Source organism: Pempheris klunzingeri, chromosome 22 (assembly GCF_042242105.1).
Source record: "Pempheris klunzingeri isolate RE-2024b chromosome 22, fPemKlu1.hap1, whole genome shotgun sequence".
NCBI lineage: Eukaryota > Metazoa > Chordata > Actinopteri > Acropomatiformes > Pempheridae > Pempheris > Pempheris klunzingeri.
Genome location: NC_092033.1, coordinates 13,412,777 through 13,440,100, shown reverse-complemented (window position 1 = coordinate 13,440,100; position 27,324 = coordinate 13,412,777). Strand labels below are relative to the sequence as shown.

Sequence of the window (27,324 nt, the reverse complement as noted above, 5' to 3'; positions counted from 1 at the left end):
ATGTGGGAGGAAATACGAAAAAACAAAGCTCTGATACACAGATTTGTTTTCATTTTTGGATCGATTTTTGGCGAAATATTGGAGAATTTTCAATTACGAAGTATTGTAAAAAAAGTTGTGTTGGAAAGGTTGGGGATACACATCAGTACAAAGACAATACACACAAAATATACACAAAACAGACTGTGTGTTGATTGTGATGTACATAAAGCATGTGGAGAGACAAAAAAAACCAAAAAAACAACAAACGTCACCACGTCCACTGCTTCAGGTTTGACTGGCGCTCTTCTTTTTTAGGCTACATCATCTCACTGTGCCTGTTTCTTTTGCAATCATTTAATCATACCTGACTGGAGAATTAGCGCCACTTATGGTTTATCTCGATGAACCAACTTCTAATATTCGCACGATAGTATCGGGTGGAAACAAGCTTTAATTTGCATTTCCTTTTCATCTGTAATGTGACAAGAGGCCCCAACTAGCTGCTGCTTTTGTGTGAGGAATCACGTTCTGAAAACAATGGGAACTACTGGATTTCTTTTAACATTTCACTGTATTGTAAGTAACCAGTAACTCCAACTTTACAATACATTTGGTGGAGTAAGAAGTATTTTTTCTCCTCCGATATGTAGTGGGGTACAAGTTTAAAGCCGTTTAATAAGCAAATACTCAAGTCCAAGTACCTCAAGTACAGTGCGTGAGTAAATGTACTTAGTTACTTTCCACAACTGGCACTGAGGCATTCCTTCCTGTCACATTCCTCTTCCTGTATGCACTCGTTCACCCCTTCCCCTGCTGTCTGGAAACAGCTTGGCAGAAACTAGGAGGAGCCGTGACCCCACTGCCACCAATCTGTGAATAGGCCATGAATGAGGAAACGCGGGTACGGGAGGCTATCCGGCCACAGCTGTGAAAAAACATACACTCCCGCTCACCTCTCGGCGAGGAGGCGAGGCCGACAGACAGGTGAATGACCTTCAGTCCGGCCTGCCGCGGAGCGCTGCTCGACGCGCCAGGAATGTGTCCACACCTCTCAGCCAACCACGTCACAGTGAGTGGGCGAGGAGGCGGCTGGAAACACGCACGCCGCCAAAACCCAAACAGAGTGTGTGTGTGCTCGCCCCGGCCTTCTCTGTTATGGTCTACATTCTGTGGCGCTGTGTGAATGTAGGGGAGAGTGTTTTGGGAGCGAGAGTGATGGATGACTTAATCTGAAGGGACACGGAGAGAGGAACGGGAGGTGTGTGTGTGTGTGTGAGAAAGAGAGCCAGGTGATAAGGATATTTTTGTCCAATTTATGTGAAGTATTTCAAGGCCTGGGCGGTTATATCAACTGTTGTTGAGAGCTGGAGCTAAGTTCTGGGAACACTTCTGCTCGGCAACAAGGTTTCAGTGACAAAGATGAGATTGCTGAAACTTCTGAAAGGATTTGTTTGGTTTATTACAACTTGGGTCTGACTTTTGTAGCTTTGATCAGTGTTTCTGTTGGCTTTCTAATGTTGGACTTACCAAATTAATTGCTGACGTACAGGAACGTAGCAACATTTCTTGCACTGGGACAGGTTTTAAACAAACATGTTTGGAGGAGAAACTTTAAAAGGCAAACTATAAAGTTACTATTTAAACTGTCCGTACATTCATTGACCTGCAAGGCGAAGGTCATATGATCAAACTAGGGCTACTGCTAGCGAGCTAATCTGCTAGCACGACCATCATTGGGTGTGCGAACTGTTATCACATTGGTTTCCAATGCACCACAGTGACTGACCGTCCCTTTGATCATGAACCATGACCTATGAACTTTTTTGTATAAAATATTACAACTGACGCATTTTAGAGCAAACTGATTATTTCAAAATCAGATTAACTAGCAGTTGTTTTTGCAAAAATATGAATAATGGATGTAATGCCATTTAGTTGAATACACTCCAATTCATAACTTTTATAATTGAATGTTTTGCTTTGTTCAAATCACAATTTGTCAAAACTACGTAGATGCATAAAAATAAATGGAAGCTGCAATTGCTCCTTTGTTTTGGTTTTTTTTTAGTAATTTTCAAATTATGGTCAAGCTATGTCTTGTAGGTCATTTCAGTCCTTTGTGAGTTTCCCATGAAAGTCCACAGGCCGAATTTCTGGTTCAACTTAACAGATTCACCATACTTGTGCACTCACGTAGTTTCCCCCTCCACTAAGCAAGCATTACCGACAATTTGTGTGTGGTCACATTCAGTTTCAGCTTTAAAAAAGGTGGTTTAGTTGTGTAACCATCTAACCACTTGTGATTCTGGCCCCATAGGACTTCGTTGCTGTCCCACATCTCAGCAATTACTTTAGCAAGTACGACATTATCATAACTGATAGAAATGATGGCCAAACCTATTTAAATATGACCAAAGTTGTAATAATCTAGAATTATCCTTTAATATTACCACATATAAAGACGATTAACCAGAGGGAGAAAGTTGAACAATAATATTTATATAGATATATACAAATAACACTGTACAAGAGCACAAAGGAAGGAATAACATGGAATTTCTGAATTTAGCAGTGTAATATGAGATGAATCAATATACATAATGTTGTATCATAAACATTGGAATGGTTGGTTTTGAAAGTGTACACAAACCTACAGCAAAGCTTAAGAGCTGGACTGATTCTGGACTGTGCTCGTAATAGACCTCTGCATTCAAACACTCTCTCTCTGTCTCACATGCACGCACACATCTGCAAAACAGGCAAATACATTCACGTTCGGGGCGAAACCCATTCACTCTGATTTCAACACATGAACACCTGGACTGGCTAAGGTTTAACCACCTGTAGTGGCTTGTATGGCTTGTTCAGCGTCACTCTGGGTGCTTTGCGCATTACATCTGCAGCACACTAATATACACACACACATTGCTGCTTGTGTGAGTGAGTGTGTGTGTGTGTCCACTGTAACAGAGCACATAGAGGATGGACGGGCTCCATCCACAGTCCATGCCAGAGGCTCATTTAGTGTGTGTGTGTGTGTGTGAGGGTTAAATCTTCCTCTCTTTGTGTGTCTGTATTCCCTCAGTCTGTCTTAGGCTAAAGTGCTCCAGGAAGAGAGGAAGAGATTCAGTTTGTGTGTGTGTGTGTGGGTGTGTGTATGTGTGTGTTTTAATGCATATCAGTGGGTGCAGGACGCATCTCTCCATATAGAAAGCACTTGGCCACCGCACAGCGCAGACTTCCTCAATTTCTTGCAAAAGATATCCTACGTAGGAATGTGCGAAACAGACGTGTTTTAATAAAATTAAGCCCTGTGTGCTTTTAGCAGGCGTAGTCCACCACTAGCTTTCATTGGACAACAGCAGAGAAATAAAGGGGCTTTCAATCATCTCAGTTCATCCCCCCCAAATCCTGCTCCCAGACCTGTGTGATTCAATATTCCACATCTGGAGAACAAGAAAACACGAATCCACGGCTTTGTTTTGTTAAAAACAGTCTCGTCTGTCCATGCGTCCACCTGTCCTCCAGAGTTTTAACGCTCGGCCTACCAGTTGCAGTCTTTCTTGAGTAGCATGAGGACTTTACGTCCCAAGCTGGCTTTCCAAGGCTTGACGAAGCTCTTCATGTTGACCAGGAGGCGGCCCTGTTTACGGTCCGAGTGACCCGCCACAAGGTACTCCACCCCTGGGGAATGACGTCAAAAGGTCAGAGACACTTAAGCTTTGGGGAAGGAATTTCAATACCTTTATAAACATTGTAGATGTATAGATAGAGTCTCAAAACAGCTTAGATATAATGCAATATTAAAGCCAATGAGGTTATCACTATTCAATATTTTTGTTGGATTAATGTGCTGTTAGTTTTGGTCTTTTTATGGTTTGTAAGCACGTCTCTCAATACTTTTTGACATTCCCTTGGTTCTAAGTCCAAGAAATTTTGATCTAATATTTTCATTATTATCATGATTTTTCTGTGTTTCAGTGGGAAGTTTTTAAGATATTTTTGCATCATTGTTGAAGAACTTCAGAAAGTTCAATCCAAAACATTGGGTATCAGTCTTTATAAACCTCCATCTCGCACAGGAGGAGACAACTTTAGTAAGAGTGTGACTCTGACCTGGGTTGAGGATGGGGCAGGTGCAGCCCCGTGCGGTCCAGGACTCGGGGTAAAGAGTGACCCGACCTCGCTGTATCTTCATCTTGGTGTTCTGACTGAGCACCTTCTGAACTTTGACCTCCACCTCGGCGTGGGAGCCCTTATCGTGGGCTGACAGCACTTTCACCTTCAGGACTAAGGGTCAGGTAGAGAGACAAGATGTAGGAAGTGTGAAGTAAAACTCAATAAGTGGCTACTAGAGCAGATTGAAGAAGGCTGACATGGAACTACAATGGCTGACTTGCATCAAGTCAGGTCAAAATTTTAATTTGTCAAACACCATTTGACCCTATGCCACAAAACTAATGACATTTGCATCAGCCTCTGCTGCACTTTATGTTTAGTGCTAATTAACAAAAGTTAGCATGCTAGCACACTAAACTGTGTGGTGAACATTGTAAACATTACATCCTCTTATCATCAGCATGTTAGTCAAAATCATCAGCACTTAGGTAAAAGTACAACTGTGATTAAATACAGCCTCAAATTTCTACTTGTGTTAGACAGGTTGTTTCGAAATTTTTGGGATCAGCTCTAACTAGCCCCAAGTTTATTTCCATCAGATCTGATTGTAATTGGGACCCTTTTTGTATGCTGCAATCAGGTAGAATTTCCAGCAGTCCAGTTCGAATCAGCTCAACAATTTTGGATCAATAAAGACCTCCAACACCCAAGTTGTAACAGGACAAAAGTATCCTTTAACTGACATATAGGACAAGATGAGAAACTGAAGACAAAGAAACAGGAAAGATGAGGTAAGGTAGTGTTTTTACCGTATGCATAATTCATGGTGCAGAAAAGTTTACTGTTGGTCAGGGCTTGCTCTTTGCACTCACACTTCTCTGCGGGAGACAGACACAGATACAGATTAATATTTTAACATACCTGATGCTGTGTGTGTGTGTGTGTGTGTGTGTGTGTGTGTGTGTGTGTGTGGTCTCCGATACTGGTGCATGGCGTCCTAAGAATGCAAGCACAGTGTGTGTGTCCAGTGAGGAATGTGCCTATGAAAGCTGCAGTTACATGGTGGTGGTGGTGGGGGGTCTAAGAGAAGGGACACTTGGAAACTGTCCATGCACACACACGCATCTTTGTACTTCTATACTTGTGAGGACCCTTGTGGACATAATGCATTTACCAGCCCCTTACCCTAACCCTAACATAAACATAACTCTAACATGAACCTTAAAACCAGGTCTTAACCTTATATAAGACCTTTGAAGGTGAATCAGAAAGTGAGGACTGGCTAGAGTGTCCTCACTTTCCAAAAATGTCCTATCTCTGTTGGTTAATAACCTGTCCTCAGTACGTAGCAAGTACAGGAACATACAGACACACACCTTTGCTCCATGTCCTCCTTGGGCCCCATCAAGACTTTCATTACTTAACCATTAATGCCTGGTCACTGGACTGTGGAGGAAAATGTATCACACACACACACACACAGACACACACACACAGACACACACACAGACACACACACAGACACACACACAGACACACACACACACACACACACACACACACACACACACACACACACACACACACAGTCTCTGTATCTCACCTGAGTAGTGGAGGGCAGAAAAGAGCTCGTCTGCTCTGAAGATCCTGACTGGCTCACTGGAGTTTCCCTCCAAGTTGTACAGGTCCAGATCAGAGCTGCACAAACACAAACACATGTAAATGTAGATCTTTACCAAACAAAAGTTAAATGAACTGCCATTGGAATTACAAGATTTTTTTACTCACCCAAACATACAGTCTCCAGTAAAGGGATCACAGTCTCCTGCGCAATCACATGGACGGCAGCCATATTCGTGGAAGCCCCAGTATCCCACCATGCACCTGTCGCAATGCGCTCCACCTACTCCAGGTTTACAGATGCAGTTCCCGTTGGAGGGGTCGCAGAGTGAGCCGTCAGCCAAGTGGAAAGGCATGGAGCCCAAGGGATGACAGCTGCATGCTGGGAAAGAAAAAAAATGAGAGCGAATTATGATATGAAGGAACTACATTTTCATAAGTAATAATTCTGAGGAAAACTGTTTAAATTGTGATTCAGTCTAGATTTCTTTACATTACAAATGGCGCCAAAGACAGAAAAGGTCAAGAGGAGGAATGAATTCAGGCAGCGACACCCTTTTTGTGACATTTGTGCTATTTACAGAGGTGGTCTGAAACTTTTTAAACACAACTTTTCTGGCTGCTCTTTCTTTTTAGATAGTACAACAGGAAACACATAGAGACAGAGGGCTAACCAGAGACAGTGTGGTTAAACGTTATGCTTTTTAAACGCACCACAACACTGCCGAACATGTGGTTTTCATTTTGACATACAACAGCATCAACGACAGGAACAATGTCAAACAGAGGATAACTTTCATCTCAGCCAGCGTTATTTTTAACAGTGCTTATACAAAAGTATCACTTTAAATTTCGATGATATGTTGATGCCTGAAAAGCGACATTTTTCAATTTTGTAGTTTTTGTAGTTTTGTAATTTTGTTGATCACTCATGTGTTTTTGGGAAATGGTATGTGAAATGCTACAACAAATACAAGGATATAAGATTCCCAAGAGTTATTTGGTACTTAAACTCTGCAATTTCTCTGAGGAAAGTATGATGATGAATGGATATTTGGTTAAAATAGCAAGAAAAAAAAGCTATTATGAGCAACTTCTATCAAAGCTTTTCATTGTGAGTTGCTCATTTGATTTTTCCCTTTTCTTATTTCCATTGTTCCATTTAGACTTTTAATTAGGACCAAAAATATTCTCCATAATTAAAATCTTACTTGAGCTCATACATAAAATAGTTTTGCATCTGTGTGTAAATTTCTAATAATGCAGTTATTAATACTTTCCCAAAACCACTAATATTCCTTCGCTACTTAACATGTTACTGTGTTAAAACTCCAGTAGTGTGCGTTTACATAATCCTGGGTTTCTATATTGCTATGTTAAAAGTTTATTTGATTTAGCAAGGTGGTGAACTGGCCGAGCACTACCATAGCTAAAAAATACATATAGTGTAAAAGCAGTAAAACAATAAACTAAAGAAATAATGAAATATAACAAATAAACAAATCAATCCAAGAAAACAATCAAAAAGTCACATTGGAGAGCACTGAGTGTAAAGGTCTTAAATTATAATTTGAAGGTCACCAAACTGTCAGCTTACAGTTTATTACCAGGACTTAAGTATTTCATCATTCGTCAGTTGTTCTATTGTCTGTCTGGTATTGTTTCAGGAGCTCGTAATACAAAGGCCTCTCTCTTTTTCTTATCACACACTCATGTCCCCTCTAATTGTGTGCTGATAGGGTGTTCTTTAAACAACCTCCAAAAACAATATACTTGTACACACACTCACTCACTCTCTCTCTCACACATATACACATACACGCAAACATGTTTACACTGGCAGTCTGAGAAAACTACTGTCTACTGTCCTTCTGCTGTTATCAACACAGAGACCGGGAGCCTGGTGTCAGGCCTCCCCCATAAATCTGTCCCTATCTCAGACGGGGGGGAGGGGGGGTGTAAAGGTGTGAGGGGTAGGGGGGGCGGTGAAGGGGAGGCAGAAGACGAGGATGGAGACACAAAAGAGGGGGCGTTGTTTGGAGCCGTTTCTCTGCTGCTTAATGATGCTTGAAGCACGACTGGCAGTAAATGACCCTAAATACTTACTGTACACCCAGAGGCACGTCTCCCTGCACTCTCACCTCCACCTGAATTCACAGGACTGCTCACACAGCTGTCTCGACTATAAACAAATTTACAAGATAGCAAGCATTCACAGTTAATTCTTGACCTTGGAAGCAGCAGTTGACAAAACAATCTCGACACAGGGTCCATTTAGTAGCTGTTCTATAGCTTTCCATTGTATCACATGAGTTGGGGGGGGCTGGAGCCAATCCCAGCTGACTTTAGCTGGGATAAAACTGACATGTTATCGCTTTAGTTGTTTATGTAACATTCAGAGCACATAAAGAAATGGTTTCTTCCCTTTTAGCTCCATTTTTGGTCTCCTCCATCTCGTGAAGGAAATGTCTGTCTTTAGCTGCTAAATGCTTCATTATGTTCACTGTTTGCTGATGAGCAGGTGGCGTGGAGTGCAGTTTTAGAGGCTTAACGACGCTATGACAGCGGTGAATTTGTGCGCCAGGCAGTTAAACAATGACGTGAAACTCGTTATAAAAGCTCTGCAACTTTAGCTGAGGGAAGCTGCAGATTCAGATGGTAATTCTCTTTGGTGGATCACAGCGAATGACCACTTTCCCACCATCACATTGTTTTCACTTTGTGATTTGATAAGTTGTTATTATTATTATATAAATATTGACTATAGCCACTTATATTTACTATAGTAAATTCTTAAAATTCCCTTAAATACTTTGAGAGTTTACAGCACAGAGGTGACGGGAAACAATGGGAAAGAGCGACAGGAAATTACATGCAACAAAGGTCAGCGCCTTAAACCCCTTGGCATCCAGTCTTTAGTTCTATTAATTTGATAAACTGATTAATCATTTAATTAATCTGATTAGGCAAAAATGCAAAACACTATGGTTCCAGCTTATCTTTTATATGCTTGTGGAACAAAGTTTAAGACAGTCAAGGAATGCTAAAACAATTTGCAGATTAACAGAATAGTTGATCAACAGAAAGTAAATCCTCAGCATTTTTTAATAATCAGATCATTTTAAAATATTTTAGCAAGCAAAGATGCCAAACTTTCAGTTTCTTAAATATTGATAAAACTCTGTGTTATTTTGTTATAAATTTTGGATTATTGGACGCAATCAAATATCAATACATTGGAGAGACTTTGGGCAGTGGAAAAAAATGTCATGGCCATTTTTATTATTTTCTGGCACTTTGTAGACAAAATGATTCATAAGATAATAAAAGCAGATTAATTCCAGGCCTATGTGGTAGCTGTACAACTAATTTTACATCTTTTTCAGTCCCATCAGGGATGCAGAACAACAGTTACATTAAAAAAACATTATTCTATTTTTCTGTTTCCTGAATAAATATGTGATATGAAATTTGATTTGTGACATTAAAGATGAAGCACCACTTTGTCTTCAGCCTGTAAGAATGATGTCCAATCAACGTTCCTGAGTGCCAAACTAGACAGCTTATCAGCCAAGATATGACAACCCTTATCATTTGAGGGAACTGTGCAATATCAATAAAATCATGACAATAACAGATAGAGACCATGAAACACTTTAATTTATGGACTGAGAAGCTGCGTGTGAGTGTGTGTGAGTGTGTGTGCGTACGTATGGTTCAGGCTTTATCTGCACTATTGTTAAGTGAACTGCCTCTATACTTTAATAATTAACTGAGATTACAGCTCCACCTCAGTTTCATGTAAAACCAATACACGTGTGACAGTGTGTTTGCTGAGCGTATGTGTTTACATATCTGCGTGAGAATTTATGAGCATTTAAAGGGGGCACAATACACAAGGACTCCTGTGTGTAAATATGAGTTGGTGTGTGTATCTAAGATAGCAGGCAGCTGCAGGAGGAACTCTGACAGTGAAAACTTCATAAGCGTGTGCCAAGACAGGACAAGACAATTGCCTGAGCAAACTGCGTAGACAACAAAGCCCCCCTCACAGTGTGTGTGTGTGTGTGTGTGTGTGTCTATATATATATATATATATATGTATATATATATATATATAGACACACACACTGTAACTTTCCCTGCGAAAGTGTTTTGGTGTGTACGAGCTTGACAAGAGTGTTTTCTTTCCCGAGGCCCCTCAGAGCCTGGTATGAAAAAAATGTTCCTCACGATGGAGGGAAATTCCTCTATTGTCAGCGAGTGGCTACAGAGGGATTTCACAACCTGTACCTTCGTCTCAGGGGTTCTCCAAGCATGCCCTTGCCCTTTTTTTTCTATCAATCAGCCGTCAGTAAGGATCATTAGCCCTTCAGACCCCACAGTTACCCCTCTGGTGAAAAATGTAAAAAACAATCACTGAAATTTAAACCCTATGCTATGGTTTTAAAAAAAGGTGGTGAAACAATGTCAACCTTGTGGAGGCTCTAGAAGAAGATTCAAGGGACCATCAAAGTCAGAGGGATTCATCCTCTGGAGGACATGAATGACGCTACAAAATTTCACAGCGATGCACCTCCTGGTAGCTGTTTAGATATGGTCCAAAGCTGTGGAGCAACTGTCCCTGGAGCCATGCTGCTAACTAGCGATAAAATACAGCCTTTACAAGGTAAACATAATACCTGCTTCACATCAGCATGTTAGTTTTGCCATTGTGAGCATGTCAGCATGCTGACATTAGCATTTGGCTCATAGTGCAGCCTAACAGAGCTGCTAGCATAAGATAAGATAAGCCTCTTATCACAGCAGAACATGAGCAGAAATGAGTATAGATACTTATAGAAGGTACGGCTGTAGACTCTAACTCTTGTTGATGGTTTGCTGATGCTTATCTGTATGCTGCCATTCTCTATTCTCATTTTTGTTTATTGAGATAAAGGGGGGTGGTGGGGTTAAAAAGGTAACAGATTTTTTAAATGAAATGTATTTCTGCTGTAATGGATCTCTTGATGTAAAAATGAATTTAAAAAATATGCATGACACCGACACTCTGAGTGATACGGTTGAGCTGTTCTTTGGGCCCTACATATTCTCCCCTCTAGACGTTTTTGAATGGTCTGGTGCAATTTGACAGATGTTTTAAATTCAGTGTGCATATGAGCACACACGCACACACACACACACACGCGCACACACACACACACACACACAGTAGTGATCATGTGTGAGTCCAGGATACCTGCAGGACTGAGCTCACCAGGTCAAATCTGACTGATAATCAGAGGGGGAATGTAGCCACTGCCATGTTTTATGGATGACTATCGCGTGTTTACTTAAGACTCATCTCATCATCGGAGTGCAGTACGCTGCTTAACCCACCCAGACACACACACACACACACACACACACACACACAGAGGACCCTCACACATGAACAGCTACCAACAATCATCCTGAAGCCACTCGAGCTCTGAGTCACATGTGAAAAAATGGCAAAACAAGCCGAGATGGACAAGCAGTGGTTGTGTGTGGAGCTTTGAGTCAAGACGTAGGAATGCCACCATCTGATGATTAACTACGGCGTAATTCTTGGCTGGAGCATGGGCCGTCTGCTGCCTCTCTCTCTCACAAACACACACACACACACACACACACACACACACACACACACACACACACACACACAGACCCAGGTGCCCATCAGCACGTCCCGGCTTGTGATCTCAGTCCTCAGCATTCCTTGAGTGAATGAGATCACCGTGCCAGTGTGGTGTGCATGAGGTTAATGCTGGAATTCTCACCAGCAACACTTTGTCAACACAAGTATGATTAATTATGCCTTATGACACTTTACAGTGTGCGTTATATGTCGCGGATATGGATCTCATGGTATCAGTTTGGCAAAACACATGTAGATCTAATCTTTACTTGTGAAAGCCCTTGACTCATCTCATATAAACTGACATTTTGGGGAAAAATAGAGCAATGACTGCTGACTATGTTGTGTAGTCAATTTGGACAAAAATGTTTTTCAGTTATCAAAAATTTAGCTTTAACCTCTACTTGAACATAAAACTATGATATTGAAATATTTCTTGGTGGTATAGTTCATTGTATGCAGTGTTAAAAAGTGACATAAAGTGAAATAAAAGGACAGATATCATCAGTAACAAGGGCCTTAGGTCTATATGAACATGAATTTATGGATTTTGATACAATTTGAATGAAAATACAATGTCAAAAGATGGTAAATTCACAGTTAGCCCATTAATTCCCACTAGACTGCATCACTAACTATTGTTAGCTTACTGTTACATCTTGGTGTAATTACCATATTTAGCATGTTTGACATCAGTGGTGAAAAAACACTCATCATTCATCATAAACAAATCAAGCCAATAACAAACCATCTTTACTGCGCCTGTACTATTAACTCAAGATCCATGTGTAACACGCCACATGTGATTGCTGGGTGTGTGTGTTGTTGTGTGTATCTTACGTTTGCAGGAGTCGGGGGCGGTGTGCGGTCGCTGGGGGTCTCTGTGGAAGCCGGCCTTGCATCTCTGGCACTGCCGTCCTTCGGTGTTGTGCAGACAGTCACACACGCCTCCGCTGCGCTGGCCTGACTCACGCCACACTGCCCAATCAAAATGGCAGCTCTGAGCGTGTCCGTTACACTTACACTCTGGCGTGAGAGGGAGGAAAGCAACATATCAGCAACAAGGGCAGGTTGGAGATAAGTGTTTTGAGTGACACGTTTTGATTGGTTTCTGTACATATTTGCATTAAAGGAATATTCCACAGATATGCCTATAGGTTTGGCTGGTAGATGTAAAAAGTTGCCAGCTTCTCATACTTCTCCACATGTATCTACAAACTGTATTTTCACATCACACGACTGACTCCTCATAACTTAATGATGAAACCCAGTGTGTTACAGCTCTGACTTTTGATAAAAACCAATTTAAGATTGATGCATATTTGTTGCAGGAACTACGTTGCTCGTAACTTTCTATAACTTTAACTTTGAAGAACATCATACTTGCTTTTTACATACTTGACTCTTAAGAAATAATAGCTCATCGGTGGTTAAAAATGTCAAGTTATTTTGCTTAATTTGTTGTTAACATCTTTTAATGTAGGCCCTTTTCCTGCCTAAGTCATCGTCATGCTTTGTTCACTGTGCACTTAGTTGTTTCTTCTAGTAGCTCTTGTTGTGATGTGACACCACATTTGATTATCATCCACACCACTGCTAGCACCCCCTGAAACTACCTGGTAGTTGACCTGAGTATCACCTCCTACGCAGAGCCAAAACTGTTAACTGTTGGGACCTTTTCCCACTAAGAAATGAAAACTTGTGAGGGTGGCTACACGTTTCGTCAACACTTAAAGCTCCTGTGGTGGAAAAAGTGCGACTGCGTTTGTCAGACTCACTCCGACATTCGTGTGGCGCCCCCGTCAGTCCATCTGCGGGCTGCCAGGGTCGGTCGTTGTAGAGAGGAGCGCAGCGCTCGCAGTGATCACTTGCGGTGTTGTGTCTGCACACACACTTCCCGTGGACCTGATAGAGAGAGAGAGAGAGAGAGAGAGAGAGAGAGAGAGAGAGAGAGCTCATTAGCAACAAGACAGATGACAGACAGAGGTAAAGATGGAAGGAAGGAACAAACAGGTCAGTATGATGGAGAAGAAAGTTTCCCACATGAGGACAAGGCCGTTCAGGGCATGGGCGCAACTCATCCTCCAGATTGCACACTCTAATACCAGATGTCACTCCGTTTCTTCTCGTCTACCTTTCCCCCTCTCTCCTCTTCTACTGTATTTCCTCTCACCCCATCTCTCTCTCTGTCTCTCTCGTACGCCCTCGCCTGAAATTAGTGAATGGAGATTGATTGTTTGGCTTCATCGCTGGAAACAAGAACGGGCCTCTAGTCTGAAAAGCCTGTGTGTGTGTGTGTGTGTGTGTGAGAAGAGTGCAAGTATGCAGCGCTGAGAGCACAATAACAATCTCCTTGTCATTCCTTTGAGCTGGAATGCCATGCATGCTGGATAATGATTGAAGGGGGGGCAAGGCATCTGAGGAAGCTCTTTATTTGTTTGCGTTACACCATGCAACTGTAATGTAGGACACACACACACACACACACACACACACACACACACACACACACACACACACACATAATTATACAACGATTACTGAGGTAGACACACACTGATCAACACTACATAGAAACGAACTGCAGATGCACAAAAACACACACCAATTCTTGCATTTGTTTCCCACGGTGTGTGATGTGTCACTACCTCCTGAATGGCTCTGATTCACACACAAGCACACTGTACCGAGTATAGAGTTAAACACATCCACATGCTATAGAACAGGGTCAGAACCAACATGTTCTCTGGCTGCACTGACCCCAGATCAGTCCTGACATGTAGAGGTGAACACACGCACACATGACTGGTTTTACACCGTTTCAATTACACTAATAGGGGAAGCAATTGCATAAATGAGAGGTCGAGGCAGGAGAACTAATGACACATATCACCAGAATGAAGAAGTAGTAATTAATGGGAAAGAAATGAGGGGCACGAGAATGAAAAAATGCACAGGGAGGAAGGAGAAGGAGGGGAAAAGGCCAGGAGCAGCAGCAGCAGCTGGCTCAGGTCCAGACAGCTGGTATTTCAACCCATTCATATGTTTACCATACCGTGATACGGGACAATTAACACACATATACACTGAGAGCTGCACACACGCAACCATGTAAACTCGGCCACGTAGAGGGCAGAGCAGAGCCGGAGTGATATGTGATGCTGAGCGCTGACAGACAGACATCTGGAAGCCTCTGATCTCTAATGAGTCATGTTTAAATTTCACAACTTTTATGCCAAAAAGTGACAATCAAGTAGTTTTTAATGCAGGAACCTACAGCCAGAAACGTTTTGGGAGGAGTAGAAAATCGCTTTTAGTATTTCCATAACCAATACAGATAAATAAGGTGACAATAGGCATCTTAGCAAATTAACATAGGCTGGGTTTTTACAGTAGAACTACTCTACTTTTATTGAACAGCCCTTTGTGTGTAGAATGATGGAGTGTCTCTTTAAATACATAAGGGAGCTGTAAGTGAAAGAAATGAGAGGAGAGTAAAAGAAGTCCAGAAAGATGGAAAGACGGGCAGATAGATTGTGAAACAGAGAGAAAGAAACTGGACTAATTGCTTGTAACGCTCCAGTAGCTGTCCCTGGATGCCATTATGTGTGTGTGTGTGTGTGTGTGTGTGTGTGTGTGTGCGTGTGTGTGTGTGTGTGTTGGCTTTGTGGCTAACTAACAGACAGTGTAATCACCATGAACCGCAAAAACCCCCATGTGGGGGGGACAGGAGCACAAAAAAACAACAAACAAACAAACAAACCGGTCCTTTGGTCTACACTCACAGTGTCTGGGCAGTAATGACTCCACATATCAGGACCACTTTCACCGCTGACTGCTGCACAAACACACACACATACACACACACACACACACACACACACTTTAACCTTAAAAAGTGTTCTCCCTCAAGTTTAATGATTTATGTTATGGGGACTTGCATTTTGTCCCCAGTAGGAAGGCGAGACCTCACAATGTGACTGTGTAAACATGTAAACAGTATGTCCCCTCAACATCAGTAACACCAGAATATAATGGTATTGTTTCGAGCATATTGGAAGACACCCTTGGGAGGTCACACATGTTTTTCTCAAGTATCTTCAAATTTTGTGATATTAAAAGGATAAAATGTTTTTTTGTGTCGAGAAAATTCTCATACTAAAGATAAATTTAGAAGTATGATCGGATTAGCTGGTTAATGCACTGTGACAAAGTTGAAAACAGGCTGGTTCTCTCATGAAAAGTTAACTTTTTACAGATGCTTGGTTCTCAGAGGACAGAGACGATACAAACAAAATGATGATCTTATGGACCATGATGCATTGCTGTAGATTGAACCTTGAACATCTACAGCAGTAAAATGCAACATATCCATGAATGCAGCAGGAATATTAATTGAGAAACATCTGATTTAATAGGAAAACACTGACAGGGACCATTTGTGTGCAAAATGAATATGTTTAATACGTATATTTTGCTGATAATACTTGATTTTGTATGCAAGAGCAAGTTTACTTGCGGTGGACTATTGTGACAGTGTAGTATTAATACCTTTACTTAAGTAAAAGGATCTGAGTACTTCTTCCAGCATGCACACGCCCTTCCCTTCCTCTCCCTGAGTGATCGGTAATCTCTGCCCTCATCTCCCATCTTGTGCTGCTCTGCTTGTTTGGGTTTAGCCAGAAACGGCGGCTCTGGGTCGAAACAGAGACACAAAACAAACTGCTGATAGGCGGGAAAAAAGCCACTTATATAACTTCTGTGTGTTTACCGAACGCTCCCGCATGGCACACAGCCGCACAACGCTCCGATGACCTGAGGTAATGTTGTGAGGACAGCTAAGAAGGATTTACTGTTCAAACTTCAAGTCATGGGTGCAGTTGGACTAATATTTGTGATGAAAAATGAGTATCAGTCAATCTGTGTCTCACTCCACACACACAAGCATTAAAATAACTTCTTATTACTAGTACCCTGGTGTGCAAAGGAGAGCTTTACAGCCCCCCCCCCAAGCTCTAATAGCCGTTTCAAAGGATCTTCTACCCTCAGAAGAAGGAAATCCTCATGAAAACACTCAGTACAGCTGCTTGGAATTTCTTTGCATGAGGATAGTCTGAATTAAAGACAGTGTCTAATATCAGCAGCTTCAACGGTATCAGCAAAGAAAACACATGAATCGTCTTGTTCATTTATCATGTGTAATACCAAGCATTTTCTCTGTTTCACATCACTGGGAAATATGAGATTTTTCAGTGGCTTGTCAAAATGTTTTTAAAAAGGTTTACGGTCTGATAAAATATGTGTATGTCCTTTTTCTGTGTCATGCACTAAAGGAAGCAGAACGGAAAGTGAAAAGCTGATGAATTGCACATGTACACACAAGTATTAACAATGGATTTAAAAACGATCATCACCTGTTGCCCTCATAACATTTCTGCTGCATTCGGTACAAAGAGGCCGCTGTGAGAGTCTAGCTAGCAGCTAATACAGTCGCAAAAAACAATGCTGATGTCTCAGCAGGTTTCATGTTTACTATGTTCACCACCAAGACGGATGGTGAAACCAAAGATATGGTTATGGTAGTTGAAAATAAGTGACGCCTTTGCATCTTTAGTTCACCACTGTTTGATTTTCAAATGTAAATGTACATTTCAGTGCATATCTTTGTCCATTTTTTCTTTTTTATAGCACTGAGACCAATAATTTTATATTGTTATCTGATTTTTCAAAATTCTCCAGTATTTACACCACAATCAGCCTCAAAAATCCGTTATCAGTCTGGCTTTACTACTGTGTATGCTGATGCTGTACTACTGTTTATTTGTCTAAATGTCTTTGCTTACATAAGTTGTAAAGGAAACTCCTTGCCGACTCTCACTTTCCCTGTCGAGCCTCGCTGATTGCAGCAGAACACGCGCTCCACTTCAAAGCCATCCAGCGTTTCTGTTTGTGGAGATGGCTGTGATAGGAGCGCGGCTCTGAAACACTTATGGTTGATCTCCAGGAAAAACACAGAGCAGAGTCGTGTCCGTTCACACCTTTATCAACACGCACATCAGCACCATCATTAACCCTCAGTTGAATCAATATCTACATCTCTAGTGTTTATTATGAACAGGAAACGCAGCCGTTTATCTGACCAGACAGAGCCACAGGAACAGGGGAAGCACAAGATAGATAAACGACCCCCCCTGCCCCCCATCACCACCACCCCTCCTCTAGTCTGTTTTTAGGACGACTGCCAACACAAAGTGAACAAACCATTTAGCCTGCAAGTATCAAGCCTTATAATCTTGATTTCCTTAAAACAAGTGGAAAACCTGCCCATGGGGTATGATTACTTCATGATAATCATCTAAACAAGTGATGGAAAACAAGAATGGAAAGAAACGCCAGTACATCAAAACAAGAGTGGTGCATTAGTATAACAGCATCGAGGCCTGAAACAAACTTATTTGCATTAGAAATTTAGTTACTGGTAAGAGTATTGATTGTATTTAAACAACAACAACAAAAAAACAAAGCAATCAAAACCTTCAGTTCCACTTGATCATCTCTTCAGAGCTTTTAACAGACTGTCAGATGAACTGAGATCACTGCTATCGGCTACTAAATGGACCTTGAGTTGCATGTTCTGACCACTAGCGGCGCTCTGGAGTGATGTTTTGATGTTTTTGGTTCCCGTTTGGTTAGTAGCTCATGCTCAGCCATGTGGGTGAAATGAGTACACTTTTTTCCCAGCTGCAGTGGGTGATAATGTCAATGTGTATGAAAGAAATAAAAGGTTAAACAAGATGCAGGCAGTGAACACAGTTACTCCCTCATGCACTCATTCTCTACTCAGTATATAATAATCACTTTGCTCTATAGATCAGCATTAACCACAACCATGATCCACACATAACGTGTATGAACCACAGATATAATGCAATAACTTAAGTAAACAGTGATACTGGACTATATTGTGAGAGTTGGGTAATGTTTGTAGGGCATCTTACCAGTTTCTGTGTTGGTAACCTGTCATAGGTTCCCAGCTGGCTACGCCAGTTTCATGTAAGATCACAATGACAATGACATTAAACTAGCATTGGATAAAATTGGCCTTGTCCAATGAAAGGGTGCTACGGTATTAACGTCCTTTAGCTTCATGCTGTTCCACTCATTGATGCTGTGCTTTGTTTGTATGCTCTTACCACATGGTTGGTCCGGTCTCGGATGGGCTGGTACCCCGGTGCTGGAACACACTGCTCGGCGTGTCCGTTACAGAAGCAGCTTCCCTTCACTATCAGGTCGTAAATGGCAAAGTGTCGGGTAGGAAGAGCTTCATGTGCGGAGGCGAGGGCTTTGGCCTGGCAGGGACATGGCTGCTGCTTCAGTAGTCGGATTCGGATGTTGGTCACCCTCAGCTGCTGCTGGCCCTCTGCCCCGAATGGATCCAGGGACTCCCACTTTGGGAGGGTACGGTAGATCACCTGTTAGTCAGAGAGAGGTCTGCTGTCACATTTCATAATGAGTAAACTATGTTAAAACTTATGTTGATTTTTACGTACTGAAGTTCTCAGTGGACAGGGTAGACATTGTTTTAATAGGCTAAAAAAATACATATTAGAAACTTGCAATCCCATCACAATTCAGTTTCCCTAAGAAAGGAGGAATGTGTCCCTCACTGCCTGGACTCTCTGTAGACCTTTCTTCTGATTTTCAAACTGGAAACTTAATCAAATTTCCTCTGAATCATAAAAGATAATTTCATTTATTGATCGCTTTGAATACAGAAATTGGCAGTGTAGTTGCAGAATCGTGCTAGTTTAAACACTTTGTGAGTTTTAAGGATTGGTATAACCCGACTGGTCTACAGTCAAGCTGCCAAACTGAATTTTAAACACACTGTTTAAATTCATACATGTTTAGCTTTCCCTTCTGAAGGTGGAGTTATTTTGTTGGGTATTTGTGGTTTTCCTCCTCTTTGGTTTACTGTACAAAAGAGAAGATGCTACTTCTTGTAGCCCCACTTCATGATTTAGAGGGATTAGACGGGTGTATTCAGTGGAACAATCGGGTCCATTGATGCTACTCATGTCACTACAGCTGTCATGTTGATGGTATCACTTGGTTTCTAAACTAAACTCCGCCTTCATCGACTACGTCCTCACGTAATCATGAGAGTGCTGGGTGTCCTTAAAAGAGTGCACCCAACCTTTCTCCCTGTGCACCCCCCCCCACACACACCCCCCGCTTTTACCCTGTCTGGTCCCTGGACATCCTTCAAATCGAAGACCCCTTTATAGGCTGCCATCGCCATGGCTACTGCTGCCACTGGCAACCAACACCGCTGCTGTTGTCAGGGCGAAAAAGTTGGTGTCTGCCCCAACTCTCGCTGTGAAAAAAATGTGTGTTTGTAGTGTGCCTCTTCACAAAGTGTGTGTTGTTGTCACTGGCTGTCACTGATATCATGGGATGAGTAGTGTGTGCGTTTATGTGTGTAAGTGAGCGTTTTTTTTTTTTTGTTGAAGCTTTGGTTGAGATGCAAGCAAAGCCCCCATGCTGCGCCCTCATTGGCTAGATGACTAGCCGAGAGTGTGATGGGAGGAGCACAATTAATTTCCCCGTTGTTGGAAAAGGTCACAAGGTCACGGCATTGTGGTCCACAATTAAGAGAACACGACAAATAGGACGAGGGGCGCCGGTCCGCGGGAGAGCATGGAGAGCAGGGCCAGACAAAGACGGGGACAGAGATGCAGCTTCACATAACTCAGGGCCGGACAAAAGGCCTGCGACAGCCCGGTGACACCACAGCAACACCAGCACACACACACAACCACACTGGCATGCACACAGACATCACCGTCGTGGATTTCTTCCTTCAAAATTCAGACCTTCATGAAGCTTTTAATACCCAATCAGGCTTCTCATTTTTCCTTTAAATGTGGAGACAAATTTTTTTGTTAGCAAATATGCTGATGAGACCCATGTTTATGTCCTTAAGACAGGGTCAAACAAAATGAAGAAAACTTTAACTAATCTTTGAATTTATATGTTAATTTTTAATTGAAGAACAAGCTATTAAAATATTTTCTTAGTTTCAACACTTCGCTGTTTAACTGTTGCTTTTAAAGCTATTTTGCGAAGGACTACAGTGCACATTTAGCATCCTTTTTTCAATTCAGTTTTTATTATGTGAAGCATTTTATCAGTTGCAAAAGGTCTTCATTCACTGTGGATTACAGTACACAGTGTCCTCTTGCAGCAGAAAACATAACTTGTGGATGCACGGGGATATTAAACCACTGTGAACATCACTTTCATTCACAGACTCCACAAAACTCCACAGGGAACCTTTAACTGCAACTGAATTCACAGTGGAGAACGAAAAACATCAGCTATATTAAACTTTCACTGCCACTGCTAATGTAGTCATGGGGCCGTGGAAAACAAAATAGAAATAGGTGAAAAAGTTTTACAACTGCCATCCAAAATATGTAACAAATTTCAGGCCAATTTACCCACATTTTAATTTTGTCCCTCTGGGGACTTCAGGCTGAAAAATAAAGTAAGTCTGGCTTAAACAGGCGTAATTCCATCAAAGCGGTGTGGACTGTAATCTGGTAAACAGGCACAATGGGCATTGATGGAAGGAGAAAGACGGAGAGGGAAACAGAGAGGGGGGATGGGTGTCTAGCCAACAGTACCAACATCCATCAGAGCAACGGCACTTCCTTCCCAGCCGACAGACGGAGAGCCGACTGTAAGCGTTTATCTGAAAGGGCATGGACAAGTGTGTGTGTGTGTGTGTGTGTGCTCGAGGAACTGTGGAAACGAATCTGTGTGTTGGCTGGTCTGCCTCACTCTTCCCTAAGGAGGTCAGCCTCTACAACAAACACTCACATTCTTCCAGCCCAGCTGACCTCATAAATAAGACAAGGAGCCCTGCATACTCCCCACACACACACACACACACACACACACACACACACATGTACACGCCACCTTTTCCCCACATTACAGGTGAACACAAAAAACCTTTCAGCGCAAGAGATGACATGCTTTCATGTTTGTGAAAGAAAGACGAGAGGCAGAAAGCTGAGAATACCAGCTCCCTGTAATCGCTCCCAGCTACAGTACGACCCCCAAAAACACACACACAACTGCCATCTGGTAACCTGAGTCAACACGTGCATGCAGGCAAACTGTAAGCCGTGTTTTATGTCAGGTGATCCCTCTTATTTATCTTGCTCTCGTATTTAAGAACATGCTGTTAATGCAGCTCTGCCTTTAAATTGTTTAACCTTTATGTATCTTACTCTGAAGCACTTCATTAGACTTCATGAGATAAGCTCATGCTGCATGCTGATCATAAGGCTGCAACTAAGGATTATTTTCATTTTCGATGTAATCACTTAATTGTTTAGTCTATAATATACAGAAAAATGTACACAATCGTGCTAAATTAATTTCTAATCATATATAACTGAAAACCAGCAATTCCTCATGTCTAAGAAGCAGAAACCAGGCATTTTTGAGCATTTTCTTTTGATGCCTTAATTAATTATCATTAAATAATTTTGCCAAGTATTCAGTGCTAATTGATTGTAGGATTTATGTAAATCAGGTTGTATTATAGTTTAAAAACCATGAATTAATGGTTTCCTTAAAGATTTCTCTTTCAATGAAAACTTTGTTTAGGCTTCAACAAATTCCATGTTCATATTCATTTGCCTCTACGACTGAACAAACTGCATCCTCTGATGAAGGCCAGGAGACACAACTGAAAGCTCTAGAAGATATCCAGCAAGTCAAACCAAGGTCAATAATCAGAAATAAACAATAAAACTAAATTACAGGTGCCCTGAACAGATGTAAGTCAAGGAAAGTTCATATGTAATAACTCATCCTTTGGTCTGAACTAAAGCAGGTGCACATCAATGCTTATAGAAGCTGCACCGTCATAGGCTGGTTAACCGTCATTACAGGTGATGTGCAATAACAACAAAAAAAACAAGCAGAAGCTGAAAAGGTGCAAACAGCTGAGCAACGACAGCAGCTGGTGTGTTGCTACTTGACCTCTTTTAACCTCAGGGTCACCAGTTGAGAGGTGAGAGGGCGAAGGCCACGCTCTCAGCACAGGTGGCAGAAACCAATATGTGAAGCACAGAGCCAGAGAGAGAAAGAAATGTTCACACCTTCATGGACAAGAACATGGGGTGGGGGGGTGGACCCAAGTGCAGAAATCTTTTCTTCTTTTCTGTTTCTTACATGCATGAGCCCATAAACATATTTATACATACCAAGAAACCACAAATAAACATAACGAAACGCAGCAGGAGTATATAGCGAAAGATTTATGATACAGCAGCGCAATAAGGCCATAACAGCTGGCAGGAATATTTGGAGGGAGTCGTAGCAGAGAGAGCCCATCAAAGAGGGCGTAAACTCACATTACATATGAGAGCACTGCAGGGAGTCCAGAGCAGCACCACGCTCGGCATGCGCCTCCACTCACATCTGCAGAGCAGCTCCCGACACACACTGCTTCAATTAAACATCAATGGAGTTCAGGAAGCCCTCTCGTGCTACAGTCAAAGTACGCCTATTAAACACTCGCTCATGCACATACACACACACATACACACACTCGCAGAGCTTCCCCCCACCTGGCTCTGCTTTCATTCTATTCAATGTGCTAACGACGCCGTATGACTCTTGCATGTTGCGTGACTCGGTGCAGAAAGAAGTGAATTAGTTCCAGTAGGAGGGGTAATGATGGATTGGGTGCACTTTAAATCAGTTGTGTGGGAAAAGCGGGAGCATCCGTCTGTAGCGTGGTTTACCTGTCATCCACAGCATGTACGATATCATTAGCAATTCATTCATAGAGGGAGAAAAGGCTGAGCAGGAAACTCTTCGTCACCCCCTCCAGCATTTCACTGCAGATGTGGATCTGCCCTCCTTTCCACCTGCGTTAACCTGCTTTCTGAGTGATATATTGACATAAATCTGACCATCCAAAGCACCTCAGGCAGGTAGTCATGAATCGTGATGAAAGAAAAAGGTAAAGTGATCTGTGTTTTGTTTAGAGAAAGGGAAATGCTGTTTACTTGACCCGGAAACTCTTAAATATAATTTTAAGTAATTATTGCTTAACATGTAGTTTTATTATATATCAAAAGTTACTTTTATTCACAACTACCACTGATTCTTTCTACCCTTTCCCTCCTTTGTTTCTTCACAAAACTTCCCTCATTTTATTTTCCCCTACATTAACTGTTTTTAGCCACTTGGAGGCAGTGCAACAACCTGGACAACATGTATTCACCTTATAAAGTTGTTATGGTTGAGAAACAAGCTCACCACAACCTGATTACACAATCATTGTCATTACGTGTGAGAAAATAAGACTTTGAAGCGCATTAATCCCCGAAGCAACTTTTTGAGCTTCAAGTCTACGGTAATTTCTTCTGTTTTACATCCATAACTACAGTGATTGTGTGTTGGGATTGGAGAGGTGACGGTCACTCAATACTGTTCCTCAATGCATCCTTTGCAGACACAATCTAATATTCACCCTCCTTTTACCTCTGTTTTGGTCTCCACCAACTTCTCAGGGAAATATGTGATTCTGCAGCAGCTAAACGCTCCATAATGAAAACAGCTGCCTCACGTGGCGAGAAATGATGCTGATGAGAGTGGTGAGAGTGAACTAAACCAAACAGTAAAGTCATGGCGCATAAAACCTAAACAACAGTGAGCGTAAAGAGGCTCAAACGCCCAAATAGAGCTCAGTCAGTCGACACACAATCGGGACAAGATTCCATCCTCACCTCTCCACGGTTGCAGGGATAAGCCCCGGAGTATTTGGAGGTGCAGGTGGCCCCGTCTTGGCCCGCGCCTTCCTTTCCCTCCTCCAGCCCGAAGGCGGCGCTGCAGTTGCTGGCGTAGTACTGCAGCATCTTCCACGTTCTCCCAAAGTCCTGTGACCGCTCAAGCATCATGGCAGCAGGCCTTGGCGAGCGAAACACTATGATGAGGTGCGTGAAGTAGAACTCGGCCTCCAGGTCCAGCTGCACCGTCTCAGACTCCACCCCCTCCGCTGACTGCCACCAGGTGTTGGGGTGACGGAAAGACGAGTCAGACATGGCGCCGGCCAGGTGGGACAGGAGAGGTAGGCCGGCGTTGCATTTGGCGCACTTGGCAGTGCTACAGCCCAGGTTGGCGTTGGGGTCGGAGTAGGAGCAGTAGAGCTCGGTGCCGTTGTTGCCGCAAACCGTTTGCGTCAGAACCCGGCGACCCAGAGCCAAGTTCCCCATGCGAGGGTTGCAGGCCCGGCTTTCACAGCGAGGGGCCACACCTGCACGAAACACCTCCACCGACAGACCTGGACGGGAGAAAAAAAAAAAATCAGAGTTTACACATGTACTTGGCAAATAAGGGCTGAGGTGACATAACAGCTTTCTAGAGAAAACAAGAAAGAAAGACTAAAAGCGTGGTTGTCAGGTGGGTATGGCAAGGTGTGGCCCTCGCTGCCTCAGCTTAAAGGGTCAGTTAACCCAATTCTCACACCTCTAGTGTTGTTTAGTCATGCAGGTAGTATTTGCCCACATTTTGTCTCTGAGATTTCTGCCTGTCTCTGTCTATTAACATGGATAAGCCATACAACTCAGTGACGGCAGATTCATGGGAACTACTTCTTTGGTAGGATGGAGAAAAGAGCAGGCAGTGGCGGAATATGTCTCAGATTATGATATCTTAAAACCTGAACGAATAAATCCAAAACCATCGGGCTAAATATGCCTAGAAATGTGTGAGAATTTATCTTTTAAGAACAGAAGTCGAGATTTTTAGAAAAGAGCAAAACCTCTTTTTGAGGCCACGCCTGAAGAGGAAGCCCTTCCCGTCTATCAGAATCAGAATCAGAATTACTTTAATAATCCCCAGGGGGAAATTGCTTTTTGTTACACACAGCTCCAAAAGAATAAGAATAATGCTGATAATCTTACTACAAACCAATACAAATGTGTTGGTAAGTACTTTCTGAGCAGTTTTGGAGATGTTGGGACTTTGAACGGGCACGCCTGAATCTAAGTTATAGTAACAGTGTGTGTAAGAGTGAGTGGGCAAAGAGTGTGTGTATGTGTACACAAGTCAAGTGATTTACCTCGATCGGAAACGTTATGCAAAAGGGATAATAGAGGCATTGTGCACCTGCCTGCTGCAGACCAGCGTGGACTCTAACACAGATAAAGTTTGGCAGCTCAGTGAGGATGAGCAGCATTCAGACGCCTTCCAGACGCTTTGCGAACCCCCCCCAGGGCCAGTGTCATCTTCCAAAGTGGATTTATTATCAAAAATTTGGAGCTCTCTTTGTTTGTCATGTCATAGACCTCACAGATGGGCTCATATTAAACCTTAGAGCCTGAAATAATGAACTTCAGCACTCAAGATCCTTCTCTGGTGGGATTTTTTGGGTTAGACTGGAGTTCATGAGAATTACATAACTGTCTGTAGGTAAAGAGGTCATGAGAGGCTGACTGAAACCTTGAAAATAATCATTTCTCTCACCATTGAGCTAATCAATGGGATGTGAACTGACAGAATAAATCATGCAAATTAAACTGGATTTAATTTTATAGTAACTTGGACATGCCTAATTTAGAGAATACTGATCTAAGATATAAATGCAAAGATAAACCACAACTTTTATGTTTTTAATACCAAACTTCCATCCAAATCTGTGGCAGTGAGCAACAATGAGGATCAGACATATCTCCTACTGTTCTCTCTCCTAGAGGTTAATGTTGAAACCGAAGTTTAATCCTTTCACTTGGAATCTTGAATCAAGCCTAAGCTTTTCATAGAAGTGGGTTCATGCGTTAGAAATTCAAAAGATAAACTCTTTCACTGGGAGATTAAATTGGCTAAAACTTCAGGCGAGTTCTGCATTGCTGCACTTCACCTCGAGCACATTGTTGCACTGGTGACAATAACTCTGACAATGGGATGTTTCATGTAAAATAAGCACACTCACTAACCTGAATCTGACAACACGGCCAGGCCGAGCACAAATAAAATCAACATATCTCCTCCGTGGCAGGAATAATCCAAAATATGCGAGGAGAGGCAGAGAAAACAAAAACAGAGGCAGAAAATCCGCTGGAGTTAATCACACATCAAGTATGCAAAGATCTCATCCACGGTGGCAAAGTGCGTAGATTCAGCTCCAGTGTGGACTTTCTCTTTCACTCAGCTGCGATCCAATAAGGCGATAATAAGTCATGGACAAACAGCATGATCCCGGACGGTGTGTGATGTCCCGCTGAGAGGAGGGAAGCGCGGAGAAGCAGAAGAGGTGAACGGATCTGATCGCTGCTGCTTCGGGACCTGCAGCGTGGTTCATTTCCCCTCAGCGTGCGCCTGCCGCCCGCTCGGCCCCGCTCATCTGCCTGTGAGGGCGCAGGGACCCGGAGAGCCTGTGTAGTGACAGCGGCAGCTCCGCCTCTCCTCCTCCGTCGCCTCTGGCTTAAAGGAACATTCCAGATTGTGCGGAGCTGGTGTGGATGAAGACCTGCTCCTTACATCGGGGGAGGGAGGGTCTGGGACCTCCGGGGGGGGGGGGGGGGGGGGCTTCCCGAGGAGTTCAGGGGGTCCAACAAGATACTTCCAAGAATCAGATACAGAAGTTTTACTCCCTGCAGAACTTCTTTGTTTGTGCATCTGGTAGTGTTGAAAGTACATTTACTCGATTACTGTAGTTAAGCACAGAGGGAGATGTTCCACCACCTGTTCTGTATGTGATAACTTAGGAGTTACCTGCACTTTCAGACTAATAATACAACAAATAAGTTATGATATTATTCTATCAGCTTCACCTTTACCAGCTGCAACATTCCAGTGATTGATAATGTATCAATAATCATAATCCTGTAATATAATGTACATGATGAGTGCTT

The 27,324-nt window shown here is 42.5% G+C and overlaps 1 protein-coding gene across 1 annotated transcript; it reads right to left on the bottom strand.

The window, feature by feature from the left end:
* Positions 1 to 2,460: 2,460 nt before the first annotated feature.
* On the bottom strand, positions 2,461 to 26,803 carry ntn4 (netrin 4). Its single transcript, XM_070853588.1, has 10 exons — positions 26,407 to 26,803; positions 24,199 to 24,752; positions 18,574 to 18,852; positions 13,159 to 13,285; positions 12,221 to 12,406; positions 5,890 to 6,103; positions 5,705 to 5,799; positions 4,911 to 4,979; positions 4,099 to 4,272; positions 2,461 to 3,666 (listed from the first exon to the last, which is right to left on the bottom strand). The coding sequence occupies exons 1-10, from the start codon at positions 26,450 to 26,452 to the stop codon at positions 3,527 to 3,529; spliced, it is 1,884 nt and encodes a 627-aa protein (XP_070709689.1). The 5' UTR covers positions 26,453 to 26,803; the 3' UTR covers positions 2,461 to 3,526.
* Positions 26,804 to 27,324: the final 521 nt, after the last annotated feature.

Excerpts from the sequence above, each read along its gene's own strand:
- ntn4 (XM_070853588.1), bottom strand. The coding sequence starts at position 26,452 with ATGTTGATTTTATTTGTGCTCGGCCTGGCCGTGTTGTCAGATTCAG. Across the intron at positions 13,286-18,573 it reads GAGACCGGACCAACCATGTG|GTCCACGGGAAGTGTGTGTG; the intron begins GTAAGAGCATAC and ends TCTCTCTATCAG. Across the intron at positions 12,407-13,158 it reads GGCGCCACACGAATGTCGGA|AGTGTAAGTGTAACGGACAC; the intron begins GTGAGTCTGACA and ends CTCTCACGCCAG.